At 31.6% G+C, this 19465-nt stretch overlaps 3 protein-coding genes across 6 annotated transcripts; 1 reads left to right on the top strand and 2 right to left on the bottom strand.

Moving 5' to 3' along the window:
* Positions 1-3838: 3838 nt before the first annotated feature.
* On the top strand, positions 3839-9098 carry LOC130826071 (ubiquitin-conjugating enzyme E2 22-like). Of its 3 annotated transcripts, none has more exons than XM_057691592.1 (7): positions 3839-4127; positions 6251-6350; positions 6777-6921; positions 7185-7262; positions 7870-7982; positions 8115-8218; positions 8530-9098. In XM_057691592.1, the coding sequence occupies exons 2-7, from the start codon at positions 6348-6350 to the stop codon at positions 8891-8893; spliced, it is 807 nt and encodes a 268-aa protein (XP_057547575.1). In that variant the 5' UTR covers positions 3839-4127; positions 6251-6347; the 3' UTR covers positions 8894-9098. The 3 variants fall into 3 exon arrangements, with proteins under 3 accessions (XP_057547575.1, XP_057547574.1, XP_057547573.1); XM_057691591.1 differs by having other exon boundaries at positions 6222-6350; XM_057691590.1 differs by having other exon boundaries at positions 3855-4127; positions 6270-6350.
* A 357-nt stretch (positions 9099-9455) lies between these two features.
* Positions 9456-13087, bottom strand: LOC130826072 (calmodulin). The gene is made up of 2 exons (XM_057691593.1): positions 12773-13087; positions 9456-10115 (listed from the first exon to the last, which is right to left on the bottom strand). Exons 1-2 carry the CDS (start codon positions 12846-12848, stop codon positions 9742-9744), a joined length of 450 nt encoding a protein of 149 aa, XP_057547576.1. The 5' UTR covers positions 12849-13087; the 3' UTR covers positions 9456-9741.
* A 1186-nt stretch (positions 13088-14273) lies between these two features.
* LOC130826070 (uncharacterized) lies at positions 14274-19007 on the bottom strand. 2 transcript variants are annotated; one of them, XM_057691587.1, is made up of 3 exons: positions 18643-19007; positions 17318-17863; positions 14274-14800 (listed from the first exon to the last, which is right to left on the bottom strand). In XM_057691587.1, exons 1-3 carry the CDS (start codon positions 18833-18835, stop codon positions 14349-14351), a joined length of 1191 nt encoding a protein of 396 aa, XP_057547570.1. In that variant the 5' UTR covers positions 18836-19007; the 3' UTR covers positions 14274-14348. The 2 variants fall into 2 exon arrangements, with proteins under 2 accessions (XP_057547570.1, XP_057547571.1); XM_057691588.1 differs by having other exon boundaries at positions 14609-14800; positions 17323-17863.
* Between the last annotated feature and the right edge of the window lie 458 nt (positions 19008-19465).

The raw sequence follows: 19465 nt of genomic DNA, 5'->3' as shown, positions 1-19465 counted from the left end.
TCTAGTGATATTCCTCCCATCTACAAAGCAAGGGTTGTTGCAAAGGGATACTCTCAAATTGAGGGTATTGATTTTCACGAAGTTTTCTCTCCGGTCGTGAAACACTCTTCTATTAGGGCATTGCTTGCTTTGGTGGCGATGGAGGATTTGGAGTTACATCAATTGGATGTAAAGACGACTTTTCTTCACGGTGAGCTTGAAGAAGAAATCTTTATGAAGCAACCGGAAGGTTTTGAGGTAGCCGGTAAGGAGAATCATGTGTGTAGATTAAAGAGGTCATTGTATGGGTTGAAGCAATCTCCAAGGCAATGGTACAAAAGGTTTGATTCCTTTATGATTTCACATGATTTTGTTAGAAGTTCTTATGATAGTTGTGTTTATCTTAAGAAATTTGAAGATGGTTCTTTACTATATTTGCTCTTATATGTTAATGATATGCTAGTAACATGTAGCTCTTTGCTTAAGGTGGAGGACTTGAAAGAGTTGCTTTCAAGTGAATTTGATATGAAAGATCTTGGTGAAGCCAAGAAGATTCTTGGGATGGAGATTTTGAGAGATCGGGCTAAGGGTGTCTTATACCTTAGTCAAAGGAAGTACATTGAGAAAGTTGTTCAACGTTTCTCCATGGATGATGCTAAAGGTGTGTCTACTCCTCTTGCTTCTCATTTCAAATTGTCCAAGAATTTGTGTCCACAAACAAAAGAGGAAGAAGAGCAAATGGTAAGAATTCCATACACTAGTGCCGTTGGTAGCATTATGTATGCTATGGTATGCTCTAGGCCCGACATTGCTCATGCGGTGAGTTTGGTGAGTAGATATATGTCTAATCCGGGTAAGGGACATTGGGAGGCACTAAAATGGCTATTGAGGTATTTGAAAGATACTTCAAATGTTTGTCTCATGTATGGGAAAAATTCAAGTGAGCTAACCGGGTTTTGTGACTCGGATTATGGTGGTGATCTAGATAATAGAAAGTCCACAAGTGGGTTCGTGTTTACTTTGGGTGGTTCGGCGATTAGTTGGCAATCATCTTTGCAAGATGTGGTTGCTCTTTCTACAACCGAAGCGGAGTACATAGCCGTGGCCGAGTCATCCAAGGAAGCAAAATGGCTTAAAGGTCTTGTTGGTGAAATGTGCAATAAGGTGTGTGAGGTAAGTGTGCATTGTGATAGTCAAAGTGCAATACATTTGGCTAGAAATCAAAATACATTTCATAGAAGGTCCAAGCACATTGACATTAAGTATAACTTTATCCGGGATGAAGTTGAGCACAAAAGGGTGTTATTGAAGAAAATTGACACTACGGAAAATCCGGCCGACATGATGACAAAGTCATTACCTACTACCAAGTTTGAGTTATGTGTTGACTTGGTAGGTTTAGCTCCTTGCTTGAGATAATGCCCTCTTGGGCATTTTGAGGTGTGTATGTTTTTTGAATATGAAGTGGATTGATGAATGTTGTGACTTGGGTGAACTCAAGTCAAGGTGGAGATTGTTATGAATGGTAGTATACTAATGTGATTATAAATGATAGTATACTAATGTGTGACTTGAGTGCACATTAAAGGGTTGAATTCATGTGTGTGACTCTTGAGTTGTGGAATCCAAAAGGGTGTAATAAGGTGAAGAGTATTCATGGGAATTATTGGTGTTAATGAAGATTAAGGTGAAGAGTCTCATGTGTGTCACTCTTGAGATAATGCCTTTTCAAGTTCTTAGAGTTATTTCATAGTATTCATTACCCTAAATTAACTATGTATTTATGTGAGCCATTCATCTTCAAGTACCTAGCACTATAAATAGGGCTCTCATACCCACATTTCAAGTATGTAAAAACACATCAAACACAACTCTTAAGCCAAACACATAGCCTATTGTTGTTATCTCTATCTCAATTGTAATTCTTCATATTGAAGTGTTGTTTGTATTCATTTGATATAATATAAACATAACTACACACCACGGAGGACGTAGCCATCATTGGGTGAACCTCCTTAAATTTTTCTTAAATTTTTGTGTCCTTGTTTGTTACTTTGTCAAACTTATTTTTGCTCATTGTTGTTTGTTCTTAACATCGTAAGTATTTGGCGATCGTTTTCATCTTTAAAAAAAACTCTTTTCATATTTAATTAAGTCAGCGATTGAAAAATGAAATCGAAAGGAGAAAATATGAAATAAATGACGCGTAACTTGTCAGAGACTTACCTCATGCTGGTGTAAATGAGGGTATTTATAATATCCCATGGTGTTAACGAAGACATGTTAAGATTCCTTATTAGCCGATCAGAGGGTCCCATTAGATTGTGAGTCTTGTCTCAGTTTGAAATTATGGATCATGGTCGAGTCTCACACCAAATTGTCCATAGATACTTATTTACTTGTAATTCTCTTTGCTTATTACTTCCTTTATTTCCTAATATTTTTCCCGTTTAGAATATTCTAGTTTAGAGAGAGAAATTTGATTATGATTTTTAAGACATATATAAATGATAAAATATATCCATGTGAGATCTCATTAGATTCGTCTTAGTGTATACTTTTTTTTATTATATATTTATTATAATTTTTTATGATACGTATTCAAAGTAACGCTCAAAATTTACTTTGAAAATTGTGTAAAAAGTAAACGAGAAAAACATTAGAATACCGAGGGAGTAATTAATATGCTACCCGATAGCTTAATTAATTTCATTGCAAAGTCCTTAATTATATCATTCTTTTATATATATATATATATATATATATATATATATATATATATATATATGCTGTTATTATTTGCGAGCATATATCTTGAAAACCATTAAAACTATGCTTCCTTGAAAGTATATATACACCAAACTTGACATTCATGTATGATACATACCAAACTTGCATTATACATACCAAAAGCTAAACATCTCCACCCACCCAAATAATTTTATTGGTGATATTATTATTTATTTGGGTGAAAATTATTTATTAGGTTGTACACATTATTATTAGAGGGAGAAAAAAAGAAATGGTATAAGATAAAAAATACAGACAACTTAGTAAGTATGATGTATACCGACAACTTATTAAGTTAGATTTAAGTTGTGATTATGGTTTAGGGGTATTTGGTATTAGGGAGAGAAAAAGAAATGGTATAAGATAAGGTGAAGAAATAGAATGACTTTTAATGTATTAATTTTCTTTTATTATAGAGTAGTGTATAAAAAATATGTAATTTTTTTGTTGTATAAAATTTATTCTACTTTTACTTTTAGTCTGTATAATTTGTATTATTTTTATATTTTGACAATAATCGATACTCATTCTTTAACTCATATATCCTTTTAACTTATTATCTTTTCATCTTATTCACACAATTCTTCTAATTTTTCATAAAACACCATTTTAACCTTTTTTTTTGTTCACTAAATACCTATGGATTAAACTTGATGGGATTGCAAAAGTAAATATTGTTGTAAAATCGTAATATTTCATCAATTCTAAAATATTTGCTATATTATGGTTATTGGCACTATTTATCGTTTCAGCTTATTTTATTTATTGTAGCTAACATGTAAAAAAAATACGGTCAAGTGAGATTATGTTTGAATCGTCTAATCGAATTCTTTTATAATATTAACTTTTTGTAATTTTTAGATATGCATAGTTCAATATATATGATCAAAATTACTATTAAATTGCATAAAAAATTAAATATAACAAGTATAATAGAATAAAGGAGAAACAATATATATGGCCCCACATTTACATAAAAAAACATGAAAATTATTTTATTCATTTATTTTTTTCCCAAAGAAAGGAATCTATCCTCTAACGTCTATATATCTGAATCTGAATACATTTTGTACATGGAACGGTAGAACACATCATTTCAAATATTTAATCATAAAATTCAAAATTATCAATCCAAAAAATTAATGTCTTCTTCAACGTTGCAATTTTAGTGGGTCCCACTTACATCTCCATCTATTTATCCATCTTTTCCCTAATTTCTCCAAATTTCTCTGATTTGATTTTCAATTTTCATATACTAAACCCTCAAAAAGAAGGAAAATTCACTCCAATAATTTAAAAGAGCTTCACTCTCTCCATTCAAACACTCATTTTCTGCTTGCCTGTGCATTTTGTATAAGGTGAATCATATATTTATTTGTTTGTTAAGTCAAAATCTTTGTGCTTTTTTTGTTCTTTATTATACTATTTAGTTGAAAATTGTATCTGGGCTTTTCTGATTTTGTTTGACTGATTGGGTATTCGTATTGAATATTGATTCTTGATAATTTTTTGTTGATGATGTTGTTAGTAATGCTAAAAGGTTGAGTCAATTTTTAGTTAAATTCTTGTTTTCTTTGATTGGAATTTTGCTATTTGCTATTGTTCTATTAGTGGAAATATATAAATTATCTTGTGAATTAGGGTTTTCGAGATGGTGATGAATTGGGGTTTTATTTTTAGGCATTTTTAATTGGGGTTTCTTTGTTTTTTTTAGGCATTTTTAGGCATTCTGTTAGAAATACATACCATCTCAAGATCTCAAAATAAGGACCTCATATGTTAATAATTGTATTAGTTAGGCTATTTAGCTCATATATAAAGAATGTAGACCACCCTCACACAAAAACTTGTCAATACATTATTGGGTTCCTATTTGGACTTTAGCCTTTTCTTCCGTTCCTTTTTGGAATCCAATAAAGTTGTCTTTCACCCCAACTTAAAGTGGAGGTAACAAGACCAAGTTTTAGTGTGTTATTGTTATGAAAATGTGCTATTTCATTACCATCTCAACGACCACTAATGGATGGGAATGAGTTTTGCAGAAGGGAAAAATGAATAGAGTATGACAAGCATGATATAAACGTTAACGTACAATATACTTTTTTCATCTTTCACACGACTTAATTACCAATAATTAGACGGGTCATAATAGTTTTCTTTTGTGATCAGGTATAGAATGTTGAAATGTGCAAAATATACCTGTGCTTTGACAGAATTTACTACATTCTTGATCATTAGTGTTCTAGTGACTATTCAGAATATTGCAGCTCAAATAAACATATTTACTATTTATTATTTTCGGAGGTGTTTGTTTCTTTGTGACATGTTACATTGTTACACTTTTGAGCTTTGAATTGTTGATTATAACATTTAGTGACGCTTGTTTGATTTGTGTTCAAGTTCAGGGAAAACTTTATGAAAAAAATTATTCATGTTAATATAAGAACATAGTTCTAAATGGTACAAGGAGTTATTTGATAGCCACTGAGGGAGGATGGAGTGATAGCATAAAGCTTAGTCCCAACTTTTTCGGCATGGGTTTCTTGTAGCATGGTGTTGAAGAATCGTTGTAATTTATCCTATGTCGGGGCTTAGGGCTGCTTTTTGCAACAATTTGAAGTGGATAGTAGCTATGTTGTGAATTCATAGTGAAGTAATTTATTGAATTTAGTTTTTAGGATAGCCTTGCATTTTTGCAAGGTGTGAGACAGTCAGTAATCCTTTTTTTTCACTTTGGAATTTTTTTTTAGTTGTAGGAATTTGTTTATATGTAGCCTTTGTGTGCTTTTCTTGGATATTGGTTTTACACGAATGGTTGGCATTAAGGAACTTGCCCTTCCTTGAAATTCATGTCGGAGGTGTGCCTGAGGGAAATTGAAGCCATATTTCATGATTTACACCTTTAGGATAATCCTTTAGCTTTTAGAAACATCTGCGCAACATTTTTTCACTTTTAGTTGAAATTGAGGAATGTGCGTTGCATAGGAATTTATGTCAAAATTATGACTTACTAAGGAGAAATAGAAGCCAGCTTTATGCAAAATGGGAATTTCTACTTAATATGGGACTATTGTTCCCCACCATATCTAATTATGGTAAAGTAAGTCAGTCAAGAACAGTTGATGAGAAGTTTGTCTTCATGTATAAATTTATGCCATCTAAACTAATGCTAACCGTTTTGCTTAAGGACTGGGAAGGTTACAATTTGTGTTAGTCTAATGATTAGTAAATATAAATTGGAAGTTAGTGGAATAAGATACCTAAACTGTAAAGATTTTTATTGCATGGAATAAGTTTCCTTGACTCGGGAACTTTATGATATTGCTGCTTTTTGCATGAGAGGTCTGTCGTGAGCTTCAAAATGTAGTTGATTTGATTGAGTTATGTCAAATATTATACATGTTAATTTTGTCAATGAGAAAGATGATCTTAACCTGGCCTTTACTGTGCAGACAACTAATTTAGTAATTAATCCTGCTAGCTTCTTGCCTCTGCAATAGTGGTTGTGGGAGCTTCAAGGAGTCAAGACTCGGGTGGAAGCTAACCATCAAAGCACCTTATTAGATTTTATTGCATCTATGGTAAGTGTTCTTATAATACCAATTCATTCTTTGTTGTTTCTTATGTTTTGCTTTGATACGACCTAATTTTACATGTCTAGTGTCTGCATTCATGAAGTAGTTAACATTTAAGGGATAATACATTTAACGTGTTATGAATCGAACGTGTCTCTAATCCTAAAAATACTCTTGATTAAAATTGATGATTTGAATTTTAGATTTCCGGTTCTATTACTTGTAAAGCCATGGGAAGGGAAGGGGGGCAAGGGATGTGATTCACTGAATTATATTGAAAATGGAACCAAATCTTGCTTAATCCAAACTTTATTCTGCAATTCTCGTAGAATTTTGGAGTTTGTAATTTTGATGATTTTACATCTATCAAACACTCCAGAGATTCTACGAAAATTAATGATGAAAATTAATTTGTTCCTTTTTTTGAAATAGGCAACAAATGAAAATCTTCCACCAAATGTCATCAAGCAGCTTGCAAAGGAATTGAAAAATCTTGATGAAACACCTCCGGAAGGAATTAAAGTGGGTGTTAATGATGATGATTTCACAACTATTTTTGCTGATATAGATGGCCCAGGTTTGTTCTCCTTCTCTCTTTTCAGGACATATGAGCACTTGGAAAGGATTTTTCGCTATTATTGGATTAACTAATCTTTACTGCAAAGGGTCAATCAAAAATAACATATTTACTATAACTAAAAAGGGTAAATTTGCGACTTTGCGTACATCGGACCCCTACTTAATAACATTGGGGTATTCAGAAGATTTCATTTGAGTAAAATTAACTAGTCCTATTTCTTTTTTTTTTTGGATAATAATCTTTGTTCTTGAATTTTTCAGCTGGGACCCCATACGAATATGGTATCTTCCGCATGAAATTGATCTTATCAAGTGACTTCCCACATACTCCTCCCAAAGGTGATTACTTGTCATTTTTTTTGTTGTAATTTTTTTACTTATGTTACTTATATACATTTGGTTACTTTCTATGATATTGTTTCCTTATATATTTGAAGATCATTGTTGATAGTATTGCGCTTCGTGAGTACATGTGGGATGATCTTTGTATGATGCATTAAACCCTTTATTTTCTTCCAAATTCGAAATTTTAGGATATGCTTCTACTAGGGCCAAGGATCTTGTTGTGTATGGTGGTAATATGCTTGTTCCACAAGCCTGCTTGATTGTTATTATTGTCAGTAAATGACATTATTTTCTTGGAATAGAGGAGCTCGGGTAGAAAGGGTCGTGCTCCGCTCTGTACCTAGTTCACTAATTTCCATGGTGTATTGTGAACAAGAACAAGTGAATTTTAGGGTATTTTGGGCAAATGGTGAATTCATTATGGTCAGGGTAATGGAATATTGTTGTTGTGGTGTTCCTCTGTAGTCCTTATGCTTTTCCGATAACTTCTTTACTAATGCTTTTCCGCTGTTGTCCATTATGGTCGGGAAATGCTTCCCCTAGAGAAACTCCACATCATCAATAAGAATAACATCGGTGTTTTTCTGGTTACTGATGGCAGGTTATTTCCTTACCAAAATTTTTCATCCAAATATCGCCAATAATGGTGAAATTTGTGTCAATACTTTGAAAAAGGATTGGAACCCTACTTTGGGATTACGACATGTTCTATTGGTAGGTGCTATGCTACACTAGTTACTTCTCTGTTTTTCTCGTATTTCCGTCATCCTAGTATTTTAGATGATCTCTTCTGCCATTTTTAGTCAATTTCTAATCCATTTTGTGCTATTATATTTCGACAAATAGGTTATAAGATGTTTACTCATAGAACCGTTCCCTGAATCTGCGTTAAATGAACAAGCTGGCAAGATGCTACTTGAAAATTATGAAGAGTACGCAAGGCTTGCTAGGTAAAGCATATTTTCTCCGTCCCCTCCCTCTGTTTTTTAGGCTATGTTACTTGGACTCGGGTACTAATGTCGGATACTGGTACATCTAAGTGTCGGGTACGTCTAAATATTCAATTTTACACCTAAAATGAAGTGTCTAAGGGTCATACCAATGTCCAAGGATCAAGGATCAGACACGGGTATGTGTAGCAATATGAAGAGTCCGAGTAATACAATTTTTAGGTGTTCTTGGAAGGAAAATTTAATTGATTGTTGTTAGTAGTAATTAGTATAGGACACCTGATCATTCCATCTTTGTATGATTTTGACAGATTGTACACAGGAATTCATGCGAAACCAAAATCTAAACTAAAGCACGGAGCTATTTCTGAGTCAACCAAAGCCTTGAACGTTGATCAGCATAACAAAGCATCAGATCAGAAGAACGCGTTAGTGAGCAGTGGGGCCCCACCACCATCCCCTCTTGCTCCATCAACGGCTAGCTGCAAGGAAACTAGCCTTCTTGATCAGCCAAACAGAACTGTTGCTTCCACTCCACCCTCAAGTGAAGACGGAGCTGTCGGGTCATCAACTGCCCCGACAGCTGCACCTGTAGCACAAAAGAAGGGCGTTGTGAAAGCTCAGGCAGAGAAAAAGAAGATCGATGCTAGAAAGAAAAGCCTGAAGAGATTATGATCGACATTTGTTGAAAGAAGACGGTGGTTGACATCCATACATTGTTTGATTTGATTGTTTTTCCTCTTATCCTCCCGGTTCCTATGTAACTGATATCCATACATTTTGTTCATTTCGCCTCCATAAATGGGAGGCTCCATAGACAAGTTGCTTTGACATACTGTAATAAATTTATATATATGGGAGTCTTCTGTCATTGAGCTTATTATTCTTCCCTTGCTAGAATGCTCTACTAAATTAACCTTAGCTTTTGTTCTTTTTAACATGAGATAAATTTGGAACAATAAAAGAAACGGAGGATAATATTGGTTTAAAAGGAATTGCACATTTTTAGGGTTTTTCTGTAAAATAAGTGGTTAAGTATTGCAATTTTACATATCCAAATTTGTTGATAATAACGTAAAAGTATTTGAACTCAATAAGACTTATATTTCTTTCGAAAAAATCAAATTAAGTTGACTATCTCCGTTTCAGGGATCAAAATTTACAGGTTAATCTCCCTCTACCTGTTAGAAAATGTCCCTATCTCAAAACAACAAACAAAATTAAAAGGGCCGATAGATTACAATGAAAAAATTCAAAATTCACAGAATAGTACGTTTGTGAACCGACTACCAAGTCATTCATCAAAATTAGTTGAATCTTCTAATACAAAAGAAACCAGAAGGAAAAGCTTGACATAGTCACCACGACAAGATCAACACAATCACAAAACCCACAACATGAACTAAAAACTGTCTGGTTTCCATGAATCAGAAATTACTACAGAAAAATAAACACTATAGATCCCATAATAATTCACTAACATTTTACAAATATGTCTTCTTTTCTTGTCTACCAGGAATTCCTTACTTGGCCATCATGACTTTGACAAACTCCTCGTAGTTGATTTGGCCATCACCATCTACATCAGCCTCACGGATCATCTCATCGACTTCCTCATCAGTGAGCTTCTCACCCAGATTTGTCATCACATGGCGCAGCTCTGCAGCAGAGATGAAACCATTCTGATCCTTGTCAAAGACACGAAAAGCTTCTTTAAGTTCCTCCTCGGAATCGGTGTCTTTCATCTTTCTGGCCATCAGGTTCAGGAACTCTGGGAAGTCGATAGTACCATTGCCATCAGCATCAACCTCATTTATCATATCCTGGAGCTCTGCCTCAGTCGGGTTCTGACCAAGGGACCTCATCACTGTTCCAAGCTCCTTGGTGGTGATACAGCCTGGCTTATGAGGAAAAGGTTTAGTTGAAAGCTGATAGAAAAGGAGCCAAACACATTAAAGAACATTTCAGAAATTTTTTAACGCATCGCTCAAAAAGCAGATTAGCAAATTTACAGTAACTTTTCTGTTAGAAAAGCCTGGTAAGGTTTGTTAACACCACTTAGCCCTAAGGACTAGATTGCAATATAACACACGACTGTCCTCAGTTAGGCTGCGCGAAGCCCAGAACAGAAATGTACTGAACATTCCTTCAGTTTACACTGGAGTTCTTCGATCGTACCAAATACCCATATAAAGGAACAGAAAGACATCCAGAAATAGGCAGCATACGATAACGAAAACAGTGAAACAATCACAGTTGAAATCAGACGCACTTTCAGTCACATGAATGATTGGCATGATGTCTTGGAAGGAAAGTTAGGTGCCAGGTACATAGCACATGAAGCATTAACAAATCTCAGAATGAAATGAAAGAAAAACAAATTCTGTAGTAGCTCGCGCATAAGGTTTGTTAAACAAGGAATTGAAAAGGCTGCAATAAAATTAGATAAAATTAGAACATTTATAGACAACTGAGCTCAATATACACCACATCAACCAAAAAGATGATTCAACAAATTTAGAAAAGCAACAAATTTAAAAACAGCTAAACAAAAACATTGTTTACAACCGCTTTAGAAACCATCTTACCATACCAAAGATGGCAACACATAAATTAACTCCCTCACAAATTAAACACTAGTTATGAACAAAAAACTATTTAAAGAGATGTGTCAAAAATCACAGCAAGTATGACACTGTTCAAAAATTATGTCTTGAACATTCATCAACAAAAAAACCCAGCAGAAGCCATCTGTAGCTACACATCTTTCACAGTTTATAACTCTTCCATTCGAAACTTATTCAGTGCGTAGTTTCTTTTTTTTTTTTTTGAATAGAGTTCAGTGCGTAGTTGAGACTCTAAACAATTCAACTTCAATGATCTTTTGACAACAACCCCTTTCCAACAGCAGATCCCAACATCAAGAAGATCCAATCACAAATCCCATCAACATGAGGTCGAAGAAAACCTAAATGTATGCTACATTAACCTTTTACCAATCGCCACTTCAGAATACTTATTTCCACAGGCATATTGAGAAACAAACCTACATGAATAATTCTTCTTTTTTTGATTATTACACATAACAATCCGCTACGTTTATATTATATAGCTTCACTCCTTCTAGGCCCTAAGCCCCTAACTCTATGAAACTGAAGAAATACACACTGCTCCATGTAAATCCTCATTTTACGTCACGTGTCTGATCCTGGATAGTCAGGCATGGTATGATATTTCAATACAACATTTAAGGCTAAAAACCTAAAATCATGGTAAATTTCATATTGTGAATTCAGATAATCGGATTTGCACCAATATTAGATACTTCTAGTAGTAACCATATACCATAGGAAACAAATAGCCTACTAGTTCGATAATTCAAGCATATTTGGAAACAAATCCACTTTAAAAGACTTTACTTTTAGATAACCACCACGGCAAACACAAGGCCATAAAGGTTCACCACGGCAACATTATGCAATCTTTACCCCTAAATAATTTAAGCTAAAGCAACACTTACCCTCCTATTTCGAGAATATGAACATATATGGAAACAAATCCACATAAAATGCCCCTTATTATAAAAACAGCGAACATATTAACCACGAGGCCACAGCGATTTACTCCATCAAGATTACGCAACCTTACCCATACTAGATATAACTAAAGCAAAAATAATCCTCAAATATAAGTATAATTGTAAGCATTTCAACTTTAAAATGCCTCACTTTGCAACATCAACCACAATGATACCCAAAAGATCACACCAATTTACTCCGTCAAGAGTATGCAACCTTACTCTGACTAGTTAGAACTAAAGCATGCTCATTAAAAATTCTAGCATATCTATAAACATTTTTACATAAATAACAATTTTTTTGTAACACCAGTACACCACCACTACCTTCTACACTTCACTCGTTGATCCCAACTAGTCAGCACTAAAAGCCACGTTATTATCTGGTTTCTCCAAGTTCATCACATGAAACATTTCTCTTCTAGAATGTGAAAACCAATCATTAAGATAATTTGGACAACCTATTCAAATGAGTAAGATTCAAACCTAAAGGTAAAAAATTTCAAAACTGCAAAGCAAAAATAGCATATCTACGCACTATATCTCATCATTTCTACAAATATCTATCGAAATAGCCAAGTCACAATTCCTCATCAAAAATTAACAATGAACAAACAAAGTCATTTAACATTCTTTGAACAACCTAATTGAAATGAGATTGAATAAGAATTATATGCCAAAATTTCAAACTGCAAATCAATAACAACATATCTATGCTTTAAATCTTGTCATCTTAACAGATAACAATCAAAACAAGCGCAAGTCACAATTCCTAATCAAAAAACCGAAAAAAATGAAAAATAAAGAGCGGATCTTCAACATTATTCTCAAACTAAATCAACTAGGCAAAAATTCTTCAAGAAAAATACGCGAAAAAACAAATTAATCAAATATAAAAAACGACAAAATAAAAAACCAAAAAATGAAAAATTCAGAACAAAATCAGATCTAGAAGAATACGAAGAGGAAGAACAAACCATCGCCATCTTTATCAAATAAGCTGAAAGCTTCCTTGAACTCTGCGATCTGCTCGTCGGTAAGTTGTTCTGCCATGATTTCTCCTGCGTAAATTTTTCTTTCTTTCTTCTTCTTCTCTTCCGATGTTTTTCTCCCTCCGAATCAATATCTATCTCTACGCGTCAAGAACCTCTTTTAAAAAGCTTAATTTTCTTCTTCTTTTACGGTAATTTTTTAAAAAAATTTATTTTTAGGGTGCCACCATCTGACCATCAAATTGGTTTTTTAAAATAATTATTATTTTTATTCATCGTAATTTTAATACATAAATTGTTTTGAGAGAGATCAAATCAGAAGACCCATTAGATTTATTGGTTAAATACTCAAATTAATATATATTAAAGAGAAAAAAAAATATTAAAAAAATTAAATAAGAAATCGATTAAGTTTATTTTTTATTTAACTTTTAATTTTTAATATTTTGATTTTTTTTGTTGCAATTAATCTGAAAAAACTAGTTACTATTAGTGCAACAATATTTTTGAGTAAGTAACCCTAAGATTGCGATTATTCATAATTAATCAAAAGTTGTAATTGTTATAGGAATTCAATAAAAAGTCAAATTTTTCTAGTTAATTTTTTCAAAATAAAACATTTTTTTTGAATAATTTTTATTTAGTTCAATTTTATTTATCATATTTTATATAAAAAAACTTGTAAATAATACTCTTAATTATTACTTATTAACTCAAAATACTGCCAATTACTATTCAACTTTGTATACCTTTAAATCTTTTGCATTTAAATTTAGGCCTCCTCCCATTAAAAAATAAATAAAATTAGTCCTCTTCTAACAAAATGTTTCTTTCAATACATAGCTTTCCTTTATCTTAATAATTTTTATATTTTTTTCTATTCAAAAAAAAGGAAGATTTTTAATTACCCAATAGTATATAATACGGGACATCATTTTTCTTCTTTATCTTTATTTTCTTTTACGCGCCATACGCGGTGTAGTGGGCCCCAGTAGCATCTCTTCGCACGTTGACTATTCTTGAACTTAGTCCTTGTCTTGTCTTAATCATAATAATATATAATACTCCTATAATATAATTATAATTATAATGTTATTACTTGTCAAATTAATAAATTATTCAATCAGAAGTAGAATAATTAATTCATTATAAAAAATTCTCACTTTTAATTTCATTTACTCTATTGAAGTTTACTATAAATCACATTTTTAGATGATTATTAACTAAATTTGATATAATTTATTTTTTGAAAATAGTCTCCATGACTTCGTTAATTTCATGAGCATCTTTTTTATTCACTTTTTTTTTCATTATACAACTTTTATTTGATATTATTTGCACATCTTGATAGAGTTCTAATATACACCGTAGTAGGTGAATAATAAGAAAACAAAGGGATTAAAATAAAAAGTATGTGAGATTAAAAAAGACAATGAAATTTTAAATATAATTAAAAAATTGTAAAAATTACTTGGTAGAGAGAAAATAGTGCTATAACAGTCTAAAATAGAAATAATAAAAAGCAAATTAATTACATTAGTATTTAGTACAATTTGTAGCCCTACAAGAATAATCTCCTCTTGCATGCATCAAAAGGCAAGTTCAAAGACAAAGAAGTATTCATATAAACATGTAAATAAGAACCGTTACACAAATCCTTAGTAATCTCGTCTATCAATTCCTTAAGAATAAAATCTTGTAGAAGCAATCCAATTCCTCTTACTTCTTGTGTTTGACCCGATTCGACGATCCGACAAACCTCGATGACGCTCTCTTTGATGGCCTTACGGGCTTCGGTTTCAGTTTCGGTTGCGGTAAATGGAGTAGTGTGGAGCACTTGTTGAGTGGTTGTAGTAGTAAAGTGTAACGGTAGTGGTGTGGTAGTGTGATCAATTATTAATGAAGATGGTGATTTGTTTAGGTAGTTAATGGCTTTTTCTTCATGATGATCTCCTTGTTTTTTGTTAGTGTACAATTGTTGCTTTGTCTTTTGTTGTTGTTGCAAAAGTTGGTCTAGTAATAATCAAGGGAAGCAAGTAATAATTAGGAAGTATATATAAATATATTAAATTAGTATGCTTACAATAACAAAGGATTAACTAATGAGTCTCATGATATGTGTTCCATGCATTCTATTGGACTTGCAAAAAACAAATGAACATTATATATTTACATGAATCAACTTATAAATACACAAGTTATCTGGTCTTTTATAGCTGATATTGTCACTCTAGCAACTATATATTTTTTATTAACTAATTTTATTTTGTATGTACTTTTTTAGAATTTTTAAATCGTTTTAATGTATATTTTTATGATATTAAATTTCTATTATTTTTTATTTCTTGTAATAAAAGATATTAAAGATAAAAATTATACATTGAATAACAGAAGTTAAGCAACTATATATTGAAAACCAATGGAAACCGAGTCAATTGTTACTCTTTGTATTACATACTTCCTCTGTTCTGAAATACTTGTTACATTACAATTATTGGCAGTATTTATCGTTCAAAGTTATTTTAGACATTGCGGCTAATGTGTATAAAAAATATAGTCAAGTGAGATTTTCTTTGAATTGTCTAATCGCATATTTTCATAATATTAACCTTTTATAATTTTTAGTTAGACATATCATTATATAAATTATTAAAATAACGCTTTAAACTACATAAAAAACGAAATGTACATCAATATTAATATGATTTTTCATATAGGCAAACCTGAATATCAAGTTGACTTTTTAAGCAAAGTTAGCAAAGGTGCTTGATGGATTTTGGTTGAGGACTTTACTCGATTAGTGTTAGCTTAAGGGTCCCAAAATGATCAATTAACAGGGAATAAACAAACAAGATTAATCAAAAATAAAACAATAAATCAATAATCAACACCAACCAGAAAGTTTGGGTTTGGATACTTGATTTTTTGGCCCATCTATAACATCCATGTAAAGTGGGTGTACCTTATGTTATAATGAGATATATGAATTTTGTCACTTTTGCATGAAGAACATGCATTGTCTCCCACTATTATGTTCCATCTTATTAGGTTATGTTAATGACAATTTCGTTCAATAAATTTTATTAGTGGCGTTCAAAACAGATTTGATTTTTACAAAATTTTATTATAGAATTCAATTTGACTCAACTTCAAAATGAATTAAAAATATAAAAAATCCAATGTGGACATAAAATCTAAGTTTAAATTAATCTGAAACACCTAATAAAATCGACTTAATGATCCGAATTAACACCTCTGAATTTTATGCATATAAGTTCTCTCCAAAAATCGAAAAAAAACAAGAGTAAGGTTAATTATAGGTTGTGATTTTACTATCTTTGGATTTATTTTTATATATGTATACATTCAAATGTTCTACTTTGTTTTTTTATCATAAATTAAATAAACTCAAATATGAATCGAAAATTACCATGCTATCTATATTTAGAAGAGTTTCTTTGTGTATTTAATTACTATGTTTAAGCATATAATTAACATACATTAACTATATCGGATAAATACAGATCGAATATTAGCATAGGATGCATAAGTCTATTACTCATTGCTTTCTCTACATATACTAACAACTAATTTGGTATTATATATTTATCTATTGTTTTTAAAAAAGTAACTCAAATTATAATTTAAATAGACTCAAACTTATAAAAATAAAAATTTAAAAAAAAAATTAAAAAAAAAAACTTAGATTTTCTGACTTCATTATTATACATCAACTCTAATGCGTATAAAAGTTAAAAGAGAAGAGAAACATGGTCAATGAGTATAGTATAGTTCATGTGCTTAAAGTATGTTCTAATCATTAGCCATTTTATCTCGTGGGATTTCGGTGGAAGTATGTGCTTAATTAAACAAATCTTCAATTGCTTTTGCTAACCTAATTAGAAAAAATTAATAAATCTCTCATTTTGGCCATTTTAAGGGCAACATTATTATTATTATTATTATTATTATTATTGAAGTGACTTATTGGTTTATATAGATGGTTTGTCTTCTAAATCAAATCATATTTATGAAGAGAAATATCAGTTTGGTGTATATTAATAGAATCATTATGTTTATAATATTTAATATCATAATATATTATTATTATTATGAAAAATTAATATTAATAATTCAACCTATTCACCAATCCGCTGTTAATAATCCAATTTTTCGATTATTTTATAAATATTCAACCTTTGGTCTTAGTTTGCCATCAACATAACCTTTTATTTTATAAAAATTCAACCTTTAGGCTCAGTTTGCTATCAACATAACCTTTTATTTTATAAAAATTCAACTTTTAGTCTTAATTTACTATCACTCATACCCTATTAGTATGCTGACAACACAAACTAACCACAAATATTGGTTTGTTAAAAATAATATATAACCAAAATTGAGATTATTTGCAGCGAAGAAGTGAGTGAAATGTTAGATTATTAATATCAATTTATTATTATCACTAATTCACTATAGAAGTTTATCAAAATAACTAAAAGAAACATAAGATATGAGAGAAATTATTACCATACATAATTTTCTTGGAATAACCGGAAGATAAATGACGGTGATCTAGGACGGATACAGGACTGGGCCCCTCACTTCCTACCTCACTTTCCACCTCTTCCACCTCCACTCTTCTCTCCATCTTAACCATTCGAGGTGGCGTTTGTTCTGCACGCACCGTCTCAATGATCTTTTTCAAAGCCTTCAAATCCTCGTCGCATTTTTCCAAGTCCCAAAGAAGCTTTCTCCTCTTCTCGTAAGCCGGCGACATTCCCTTCATCACTGCCGCCGCCGGAATAATCGCCGGGAAGTCATCTAGCCCCATTAAACGCTCCAGTACCCTCGGTGGATTAACTGTTTTGTTCGTTGATGATCGTTGTAGCTCCGGCAATATCGTCGCAGTCCGTGGCGGCGCGTGATCGGGAGATAATTTGTCCAATACCGTTGAGTTATGATCACATGGTTGACATGTGACTGTTTTTTCTGGTTTTAATTGCTGATCACTTTTCCCGGGTGGTGGTTCTGTTGGGGAGTGAATGCTTCCGTTACGTTCTTGTTTTTTATTACCTGTTGAATTTATGAGATACATTTAATATTTTTATGAAATAAATAGAAAAATAATTATAGAATAGAATTGTTATAGTATATTAACATTTCAATAATGATGAAACTAAGTGAAAATTTCTTTTAAAAAATTATTAAGTGGAAATTAAATGAAATATAAAAGTTTTAGAATATATTTTTTTTCTAATTTTCTTTTTAGAATTTTGTAGTTAATTCAAAACTAGTTTCACAATTAACTACATCATCAATTAAAATATTGCGTTATTGATAAATATTTCTAATGTTAAAAATTAAATTATTACTTCCTCCTTTCTTTGAATCTTGGTCTATCTAACCATCATGCACTGTTCATCAGTAAAATTTGACTTTTATATTGTCGTCAATCTATAAAATTAAAACATAATCATATATGATCTTGTTTGAATTGTCTCAATCTAAGATATATTAATATGTGGTTTCCATAATATATTAATATGTGGTTTCCATGAATTTTTGATAAACATAAATAGAAATATTATCAATTGAAAACGAATTAAGTTATGCATTAAGGATATGAAAAATCAAAAAAAAGTGCAAAATTTAAAGAATGGAGATAGTAGTATATTATATCAATTATCATCCTCAAATAAATATTTTAATTCTCTTGAAAATTTTAATGCGAAAGATAATAACAAATCATTTTAACTATGGTTATTCACATTTAACACTAGAAGTTAAATGATTATATATCCTTATTACTTATTATTAGCATTAAATAAATAAAATTTATTGAACACACGTACCGAAAGTAAGGAATTTACGACGAGTATGATATCTAGCTATGAACTGAATTATCCCGGACATACAACCAACGTTGGTTGTTTTTGACGTCGCCGGAGAAACAGAATCTTGTTTCCGATGGGAGGATGATCGGAACGACGATGATGGCGACAACAACGTAGATTCTTGTCTCTTGTTCTTCTTTTTCAACCCCATTTAATTTGTAGCTATTTTTTCCGTAGATCTTTTTTGTGACCGAAGGTTGAAAGTTTTGAGTTAGTAAGGTGAAAAAAGAGGAAAGGTGGTGGAGGCAAATATGTAACGGCAAAGAAATGACAAATGATAATTGACAACAAACAAAAGTGAGTTAAAGTGAAAAATTGGGAAGTTGTTTTGTGGGGGTGTCTAAATCTGGTGAATGAATCATGATATCATATGATCCTTTTTCTTTTCTTTAATCCTCTTTTCTGTCTAATGCTTTTTTTTGATATGTTAAAATGTTATTTCGTCCGTTCTGATATAAGCTTGCACTTGATTGTGACATATTGTTTAGAAAAATATTATTATTAGTTAGTATCAAGTATAATGAAACGGAGGTATGTACATGGATTCTCCTACTCTATCACAGAATCGTTTTAATTAGATGGTTCAAGCATGTAATGGTTTGGACATATGGAGTGATTCGGATATTGGTGAAGAATCGGTAAAATAATAATGTAAAGTTCAAACTTTAAAGACTTTGAAAAGGATGAATAAGATTAAAGATGACCTAAAGAAGGATTTAGGATTACATGTCGAGATGATAGAAGATTGAAATAAATGAAAAAAAGAAACGTTTGGACAACC

This window comes from Amaranthus tricolor, chromosome 10 (assembly GCF_026212465.1).
Source record: "Amaranthus tricolor cultivar Red isolate AtriRed21 chromosome 10, ASM2621246v1, whole genome shotgun sequence".
Lineage (NCBI taxonomy): Eukaryota > Viridiplantae > Streptophyta > Magnoliopsida > Caryophyllales > Amaranthaceae > Amaranthus > Amaranthus tricolor.
This window is presented reverse-complemented; position numbering and strand designations above follow the sequence as displayed.

Excerpts from the sequence above, each read along its gene's own strand:
- LOC130826071 (XM_057691592.1), top strand. Across the intron at positions 7,263-7,869 it reads CCCACATACTCCTCCCAAAG|GTTATTTCCTTACCAAAATT; the intron begins GTGATTACTTGT and ends TACTGATGGCAG. Across the intron at positions 8,219-8,529 it reads GAGTACGCAAGGCTTGCTAG|ATTGTACACAGGAATTCATG; the intron begins GTAAAGCATATT and ends TGATTTTGACAG.
- LOC130826072 (XM_057691593.1), bottom strand. The coding sequence starts at position 12,848 with ATGGCAGAACAACTTACCGACGAGCAGATCGCAGAGTTCAAGGAAGCT. Across the intron at positions 10,116-12,772 it reads ATTTGATAAAGATGGCGATG|GCTGTATCACCACCAAGGAG; the intron begins GTTTGTTCTTCC and ends CTCATAAGCCAG.
- LOC130826070 (XM_057691587.1), bottom strand. The coding sequence starts at position 18,835 with ATGGGGTTGAAAAAGAAGAACAAGAGACAAGAATCTACGTTGTTGTCG. Across the intron at positions 17,864-18,642 it reads TCGTAAATTCCTTACTTTCG|GTAATAAAAAACAAGAACGT; the intron begins GTACGTGTGTTC and ends TAAATTCAACAG. Across the intron at positions 14,801-17,317 it reads TTCCAAGAAAATTATGTATG|ACCAACTTTTGCAACAACAA; the intron begins GTAATAATTTCT and ends GATTATTACTAG.